General features: G+C 44.4%; 1 protein-coding gene across 1 annotated transcript in view; it reads left to right on the top strand.

Moving 5' to 3' along the window:
• Positions 1 to 401: 401 nt before the first annotated feature.
• LOC116371433 (zinc finger protein 239-like) overlaps positions 402 to 9,473 on the top strand; it is an 11,023-nt gene continuing 1,951 nt past the window's right edge. Inside the window, exon 1 of the mRNA XM_031820303.1 lies at positions 402 to 916. Within this exon, the coding sequence (XP_031676163.1) occupies positions 610 to 916 (307 nt within the window). The 5' untranslated portion in view covers positions 402 to 609. The remainder of the gene's footprint in view (positions 917 to 9,473) is intronic.

The raw sequence follows: 9,473 nt of genomic DNA, 5'->3' as shown, positions 1-9,473 counted from the left end.
GGAGCTCTCTGGTAGTCATAATAGAATATGAAGCCCTCTGATAGTCATTATAGAATATGGAGCTCTCTGATAGTCATAATAGATATGGAGCTCTCTGGTAGTCATAATAGAATATGGAGCTCTCTGATAGTCATTATAGAATATGGAGCTCTCTGATAATAGAATATGGAGCTCTCTGATAATAGAATATGGAGCTCTTATAGTCATTATAGAATATGGAGCTAAAAATGCATAACTAATCAATCAACACATTATTTATTTGTAAAAGTGTTAATATAATATTATTTAATAGACAAAAAATAAGCATTCCCTCAACTGCGTTTCCTCCCTCCAGACAGCAGATGGCGATATGTGTGTTTGAGGTGATGTTTCTAGTGTGACGTATAATCTAGTGGACGGAACGCTTCTTCAACAACTGCAGCCACCTCGGAAGCTCGCCAGACAACAAAGTCGGAACATTCAAGATCTTTAGACAATTTCGTGGTTTATTTTCCACTATGTTTTACACGTACTTTTGTGGAAACAACTAGCTACCCCATTTAATTTCATATTGACGTTGTTGTCAGTCGGTTGGTTTAGTTAGCACTAGTTTAGCTAACATCCCCGACCATGAGTTTACTAAAATACTCTCTTCTTGCTGAAGAAGAGGTCTGCTGGACGGAGAAAGATGCTCCCGTGAAAGAGGAGGAGGAAGATGAGGCTGTTACAATACAAAAACAAGTCGAGGGCGAGGCTGTTACGGTGAAAGAAGACGAAGGCGCGTTCAAAGTGAAAGAGGAGGAAGACGAGGAGGTTACTGTCACAGTGAAAGAAGAGGATTACGATTTTGGAGTGGAGGAGGAAAATAAGGAGATTACTGTCACATTGGAGGAGGAAGAAGCAGAAGAAGAGAAGACTGGAGATCTGATTAAGTCCAGTAAGTACTATCTTAAACAGGGACACAAACTCTGCAGTTGTTGAACTAATGTGTGATTTTTAAAAGGACACTACACTTGGATATGGTTTTCTGTATCGTAGGAATTGTTAAAGACGTCCTCCGGTAACTTTAAAAAAAACTTTTACTGTTGAAAAGCGATATATAAATACACTAAAGAACAACATAGTGTGTGTTTTTTTAAAGACACAACTGCACATTTCAAGGAGTTTGATGGGAAGACACCAGCTAGAACTCCAGGCAGCGTTCTGCATATTCTCCCGACAGATTCATGGATAGCAGCTGCGTAGAAGAGGGTGGGGGGCGAACAGTCTATGACTAGGGTGGCTGGAGTCTTTGACAATATTTAGGGCCTTCCTCTGACACCCCCTGGTATAAAGGTCCTGGATGACAGGAAGCTTGAAACCTGTGATGTACTGGGCCGTACGCACTACACTCTGTAGTGCCTTGTGGTCGGAGGCCGAGTAGTTGCCGTACCAGGCAGTGATTCAACCCAAATTTCAAGGAGTTTGATGGGAAGACACCAGCTAGAACTCCAGGCAGCGTTCTGCATATTCTCCCGACAGATTTCAGCCGGCGACTGGCTCATGTGAACTACAATCAAGAAGCGTGTGTTACAACCTGGCCTCAGAAGGGGAAGGGTTAGCTCACATGCTAAGTCGTTGCAAACTAGCTAAAAAGGAGTAGTACGTAGTTCAAAAGTAGCTAATTAGCTAAAAATGCTAAAGTTATCCGTGTTGAGATTCGAACTCGCAACCTTTGGGTTGCTATAGAGGTTCGTGTTATACGCTCACTCACCCACACCAGTCAACCACCACACCTTCATTTTTGCCTTAAATAACCATCTGTCTTATGTAACCAAACATCATACTAATTTCAGTGTCCTGGATGTAAATGTACTATGTTTTGTCTAGTCTGAGACAAGCCGTGTTTGTTTTAGAAAGTCAATCATTACTTGCGTATCGCTTTTGAAACAGCGCGAAAGAATCCTTCAACTTAAAAATATACTTAGTGTAGAAGTTACAGATCCATACAGCCTCCATCCTACTAAACTACACTGTAGTAGTTACAGATCCATACAGCTATGGAGCCTCCATCCTACTAAACTACACTGTAGTAGTTACAGATCCATACAGCCTCCATCCTACTAAACTACACTGTAGTAGTTACAGATCCATACAGCTATGGAGCCTCCATCCTACTAAACTACACTGTAGTAGTTACAGATCCATACAGCCTCCATCCTACACTGTAGTAGTTACAGATCCATACAGCCTCCATCCTACTAAACTACACTGTAGTAGCCGCACCCTCATACTACTCCTTCTCTGTTCCGCGGGTGATGTGGAGGTAAACCCAGGCCCTGCATGTCCCCAGGCACCCTCATTTGTTGACTTCTGTGTTCGAAAAAGCCTTGGTTTCATGCATGTCAACATCAGAAGCCTCCTCCCTAAGTTTGTCTTACTCACTGCTTTAGCACACTCTGCTAACCCTGATGTCCTTGCTGTGTCTGAATCCTGGCTCAGGAAGGCCACCAAAAATTCTGAGATTTCCATACCCAACTATAACATCTTCCGTCAAGATAGAACTGCCAAAGGGGGAGGAGTTGCAGTTTACTGCAGAGATGGCCTGCAAAGTAATGTCATACTTTCCAGGTCCATACCCAAACAGTTCGAACTACTAATTTTGAAAATTACTCTCTCCAGAAATAAGTCTCTCACGGTTGCCGCCTGCTACCGACCCCCCTCAGCTCCCAGCTGTGCCCTGGACACCATTTGTGAATTGATCGCCCCCCATCTAGCTTCAGAGTTTGTTCTGTTAGGTGACCTAAACTGGGATATGCTTAACACCCCGCCAGTCCTACAATCTAAGCTAGATGCCCTCAATCTCACACAAATCATCAAGGAACCCACCAGGTACAACCCTAACTCTGTAAACAAGGGCACCCTCATAGACGTCATCCTGACCAACTGGCCCTCCAAATACACCTCCGCTGTCTTCAACCAGGATCTCAGCGATCACTGCCTCATTGCCTGTATCCGCTACGGAGCCGCAGTCAAACGACCACCCCTCATCACTGTCAAACGCTCCCTAAAACACTTCTGTGAGCAGGCCTTTCTAATCGACCTGGCCCGGGTATCCTGGAAGGACATTGACCTCATCCCGTCAGTTGAGGATGCCTGGTCATTCTTTAAAAGTAACTTCCTCACCATTTTAGATAAGCATGCTCCGTTCAAAAAATGCAGAACTAAGAACAGATACAGCCCTTGGTTCACCCCAGACCTGACTGCCCTCGACCAGCACAAAAACATCCTGTGGCGGACTGCAATAGCATCGAATAGTCCCCGTGATATGCAACTGTTCAGGGAAGTCCGGAACCAATACACGCAGTCAGTCAGGAAAGCTAAGGCCAGCTTCTTCAGGCAGAAGTTTGCATCCTGTAGCTCCAACTCCAAAAAGTTCTGGGACACTGTGAAGTCCATGGAGAACAAGAGCACCTCCTCCCAGCTGCCCACTGCACTGAGGCTAGGTAACACGGTCACCACTGATAAATCCATGATTATCGAAAACTTCAATAAGCATTTCTCAACGGCTGGCCATGCCTTCCGCCTGGCTACTTCAACCTCGGCCAACAGCTCCGCCCCCCCCGCAGCTCCTCGCCCAAGCCTCTCCAGGTTCTCCTTTACCCAAATCCAGATAGCAGATCTTCTGAAAGAGCTGCAAAACCTGGACCCGTACAAATCAGCTGGGCTTGACAATCTGGACCCTCTATTTCTGAAACTATCTGCCACCATTGTCGCAACCCCTATTACCAGCCTGTTCAACCTCTCTTTCATCTCGTCTGAGATCCCCAAGGATTGGAAAGCTGCCGCAGTCATCCCCCTCTTCAAAGGGGGAGACACCCTGGACCCAAACTGTTACAGACCTATATCCATCCTGCCCTGCCTATCTAAGGTCTTCGAAAGCCAAGTCAACAAACAGGTCACTGACCATCTCGAATCCCACCGTACCTTCTCCGCTGTGCAATCTGGTTTCCGAGCCGGTCATGGGTGCACCTCAGCCACACTCAAGGTACTAAACGACATCATAACCGCCATCGATAAAAGACAGTACTGTGCAGCCGTCTTCATCGACCTCGCCAAGGCTTTCGACTCTGTCAATCACCATATTCTTATCGGCAGACTCAGTAGCCTCGGTTTTTCGGATGACTGCCTTGCCTGGTTCACCAATTACTTTGCAGACAGAGTTCAGTGTGTCAAATCGGAGGGCATGCTGTCCGGTCCTCTGGCAGTCTCTATGGGGGTGCCACAGGGTTCAATTCTCGGGCCGACTCTTTTCTCTGTGTATATCAATGATGTTGCTCTTGCTGCGGGCGATTCCCTGATCCACCTCTACGCAGACGACACCATTCTATATACTTTCGGCCCGTCTTTGGACACTGTGCTATCTAACCTCCAAACAAGCTTCAATGCCATACAACACTCCTTCCGTGGCCTCCAACTGCTCTTAAACGCTAGTAAAACCAAATGCATGCTTTTCAACCGGTCGCTGCCTGCACCTGCATGCCCGACTAGCATCACCACCCTGGATGGTTCCGACCTAGAATATGTGGACGTCTATAAGTACCTAGGTGTCTGGCTAGACTGCAAACTCTCCTTCCAGACTCATATCAAACATCTCCAATCGAAAATCAAATCAAGAGTCGGCTTTCTATTCCGCAACAAAGCCTCCTTCACTCAAGCCGCCAAGCTTACCCTAGTAAAACTGACTATCCTACCGATCCTCGACTTCGGCGATGTCATCTACAAAATGGCTTCCAACACTCTACTCAGCAAACTGGATGCAGTCTATCACAGTGCCATCCGTTTTGTCACTAAAGCACCTTATACTACCCACCACTGCGACTTGTATGCTCTAGTCGGCTGGCCCTCGCTACATATTCGTCGCCAGACCCACTGGCTCCAGGTCATCTACAAGTCTATGCTAGGTAAAGCTCCGCCTTATCTCAGCTCACTGGTCACGATGGCAACACCCATCCGTAGCACGCGCTCCAGCAGGTGTATCTCACTGATCATCCCTAAAGCCAACACCTCATTTGGCCGCCTTTCGTTCCAGTACTCTGCTGCCTGTGACTGGAACGAATTGCAAAAATCGCTGAAGTTGGAGACTTTTATCTCCCTCACCAACTTCAAACATCAGCTATCTGAGCAGCTAACCGATCGCTGCAGCTGTACATAGTCTATTGGTAAATAGCCCACCCTTTTCACCTACCTCATCCCCGTACTGTTTCTATTTATTTACTTTTCTGCTCTTCTGCACACCAATATCTCTACCTGTACATGACCATCTGATCTTTTATCACTCCAGTGTTAATCTGCAAAATTGTAATTATTTGCCTACCTCCTCATGCCTTTTGCACACATTGTATATAGACCCCCCCTTCGTTTTCTACTGTGTTATTGACTTGTTAATTGTTTACTCCATGTGTAACTCTTTGTTGTATGCTCACACTGCTATGCTTTATCTTGGCCAGGTCGCAGTTGCAAATGAGAACTTGTTCTCAACTAGCCTACCTGGTTAAATAAAGGTGAAATAAAAATAAAATAAATAGTAGTTACAGATCCATACAGCTATGGAGCCTCCATTCTACTAAACTACACTGTAGTAGTTACAGATCCATACAGCCTCCATCCTACTAAACTACACTGTAGTAGTTACAGATCCATACAGCCTCCATCCTACTAAACTACACTGTAGTAGTTACAGATCCATACAGCCTCCATCCTACTAAACTACACTGTAGTAGTTACAGATCCATACAGCTATGGAGCCTCCATCCTACTAAACTACACTGTAGTAGTTACAGACCCATACAGCCTCCATCCTACTAAACTACACATCAATACATCCAGTCACTACAACATCAATACATTCAGTCACTACAACATCAATACATTCAGTCACTACAACATCAATACATCCAGTCACTGCAACATCACCACATCCAGTTACTACAACATCACCACGACCAGTCACTACAACATCACTACATCCAGTCACTACAACATCACTACATCCAGTCACTACAACATCACTACATCCAGTTACTATAACATCACCACATCCAGTCACTGCAACATCACTACAACATCACTACATCCAGTCACTACAACATCACCACATCCAGTCACTGCAACATAACTACAACATCACCACATCCAGTCACTGCAACATCACTACAACATCACTACATCCAGTCACTGCAACATCAATACATCCAGTCACTGCAACATCACTACAACATCAATACATCCAGTCACTACAACATCAATACATCCAGTCACTACAACATCACTACATCCAGTCACTACAACATCACTACAACATCACCACATCCAGTCACTACAACATCACTACATCATCACTACATCCAGTCACTACATCATCACTACATCACTACAACATCACTATATCCAGTCACTACAACATCACCACATCCAGTCACTGCAACATCACTACATCCAGTCACTACGACCAATCACTACAACATCAATACAACATCACTACAATATCAATACAACATCAATACAACCAGTCACTACAACATCACTACAAAATCAATACAACCAGTCATTACAACATCAATACTACTAGTCACTACAACGTCACTACAACATCACTACATCCAGTCACTACAACATCACTACAACATCACCTCATCCAGTCACTACATTATCACTACAACATCAATACAACATCACTACAACATCAATACGACCAGTCACTACAACGTCACTACAACATCAATACGACCAGTCACTACATCGTCACTACAACATCAATACATCCAGTCACTACAACATCAATACATCCAGTCACTACAACAACACTACATCCAGTCACTACAACATCACCACATCCAGTCACATCATCATCAATACATCCAGTCACTACAACATCAATACAACATCACTACAACATCAATAAGACCAGTCACTACAACATCACTACATCCAGTCACTACAACATCAATACGACCAGTCACTACAACACCACTACACCCAGTCACTACAACATCACTACAACACCACTACACCCAGTCACTACAACACCACTACAACATCACTACGACCAGTCACTACAACATCACTACGACCAGTCACTACAACATCACTACGACCAGTCACTACAACACCACTAGTGACTGGTCGTAGTGATTGGTCGTAGTGATGTTGTAGTGACTGGTCGTAGTGATGTTGTAGTGATGTTGTGGTTACTGGTCGTAGTGATGTTGTAGTGACTGGTCGTATTGATGTTGTAGTGACTGGTCGTAGTGATGTTGTGGTGACTGGTCGTAGTGACTGGTCGTATTGATGTTGTAGTGACTGGTCGTATTGCTGTTGTAGTGACTGGTCGTATTGATGTTGTAGTGACTGGTCCTATTGATGTTGTAGTGACTGGTCGTATTGATGTTGTAGTGACTGGTCGTAGTGATGTTGTAGTGATGTTGTAGTGACTGGTCGTATTGATGTTGTAGTGACTGGTCGTATTGATGTTGTAGTGACTGGTCATAGTGATGTCGTAGTGATGTTGTAGTGACTGGTCGTAGTGATGTTGTGGTTACTGGTCGTAGTGATGTTGTAGTGACTGTTTGTAGTGATGTTGTAGTGATGTTGTAGTGATGTTGTAGTGACTGGTCGTAGTGATGTTGTGGTTACTGGTCGTAGTGATGTTGTAGTGACTGTTTTTAGTGATGTTGTAGTGATGTTGTAGTGACTGGTCGTAGTGATGTTGTAGTGACTGGTCGTAGTGATGTTGTAGTGACTGGTCGTAGTGATGTTGTAGTGACTGGTCGTATTGATGTTGTAGTGACTGGTCGTATTGATGTTGTAGTGACTGGTCGTATTGATGTTGTAGTGACTGGTGGTAGTGATGTTGTGGTTACTGGTCGTAGTGATGTTGTAGTGACTGGTCGTAGTGATGTTGTAGTGATGTTGTGGTTACTGGTCGTATTGATGTTGTAGTGACTGTTTTTAGTGATGTTGTAGTGATGTTGTAGTGACTGGTCGTAGTGATGTTGTAGTGACTGGTCGTAGTGATGTTGTAGTGACTGGTCGTAGTGATGTTGTAGTGACTGGTCGTATTGATGTTGTAGTGACTGGTCGTATTGATGTTGTAGTGACTGGTCGTAGTGATGTTGTAGTGACTGGTCGTAGTGATGTTGTAGTGACTGGTCGTAGTGATGTTGTAGTGACTGGTCGTAGTGATGTTGTAGTGACTGGTCGTATTGATGTTGTAGTGACTGGTCGTATTGATGTTGTAGTGACTGGTGGTAGTGATGTTGTGGTTACTGGTGGTAGTGATGTTGTGGTTACTGGTTGTAGTGATGTTGTGGTGACTGGTCGTATTGATGTTGTAGTGACTGGTGGTAGTGATGTTGTAGTGACTGGTGATAGTGATGTTGTGGTTACTGGTCGTAGTGATGTTGTAGTGACTGTTTTTAGTGATGTTGTAGTGATGTTGTAGTGACTGGTCGTAGTGATGTTGTAGTAACTGGTCGTAGTGATGTTGTAGTGACTGGTCGTATTGATGTTGTAGTGACTGGTCGTATTGATGTTGTAGTGACTGGTCGTATTGATGTTGTAGTGACTGGTGGTAGTGATGTTGTGGTTACTGGTCGTAGTGATGTTGTAGTGATGTTGTAGTGACTGGTCGTATTGATGTTGTAGTGACTGGTCGTATTGATGTTGTAGTGACTGGTGGTAGTGATGTTGTGGTTACTGGTCGTAGTGATGTTGTAGTGATGTTGTAGTGACTGGTCGTAGTGATGTTGTAGTGATGTTGTGGTTACTGGTCGTATTGATGTTGTAGTGACTGGTGGTAGTGATGTTGTAGTGACTGGTGATAGTGATGTTGTGGTTACTGGTCGTAGTGATGTTGTAGGGTTGTTGTGATGTTGTAGTGATGTTGTAGTGACTGGTCGTAGTGATGTTGTAGTGACTGGTCGTAGTGATGTTGTAGTGACTGGTCGTAGTGATGTTGTAGTGGTGTTGTAGTGACTGGGTGTAGTGGTGTTGTAGTGATGTTGTAGTGACTGGGTGTAGTGGTGTTGTAGTGACTGGTCGTAGTGATGTTGTAGTGACTGGGTGTAGTGATGTTGTAGTGACTGGTCGTAGTGATGTTGTAGTGACTGGTCGTAGTGACTGGTCGTAGTGATGTTGTAGTGACTGGTCGTAGTGATGTTGTAGTGACTGGTCGTAGTGATGTTGTAGTGACTGGTCGTAGTGATGTTGTAGTGACTGGGTGTAGTGGTGTTGTAGTGATGTTGTAGTGGGGTTGTAGTGATGTTGTAGTTACTGGTCGTAGTGATGTTGTAGGGTTGTAGTGATGTTGTTGTGACTGGTCGTAGTGATGTTGTAGTGGTGTTGTAGTGATGTTGTAGTGGGGTTGTAGTGACTGGTGGTAAAGAATAATAATTCAAATGGAACTTTGAACAGGTATTACCTGGGATTATCTAACGGCTATCAACCAATCAGCA

This window comes from Oncorhynchus kisutch, unplaced genomic scaffold, assembly GCF_002021735.2.
Source record: "Oncorhynchus kisutch isolate 150728-3 unplaced genomic scaffold, Okis_V2 scaffold3219, whole genome shotgun sequence".
Lineage (NCBI taxonomy): Eukaryota > Metazoa > Chordata > Actinopteri > Salmoniformes > Salmonidae > Oncorhynchus > Oncorhynchus kisutch.
This window is presented reverse-complemented; position numbering and strand designations above follow the sequence as displayed.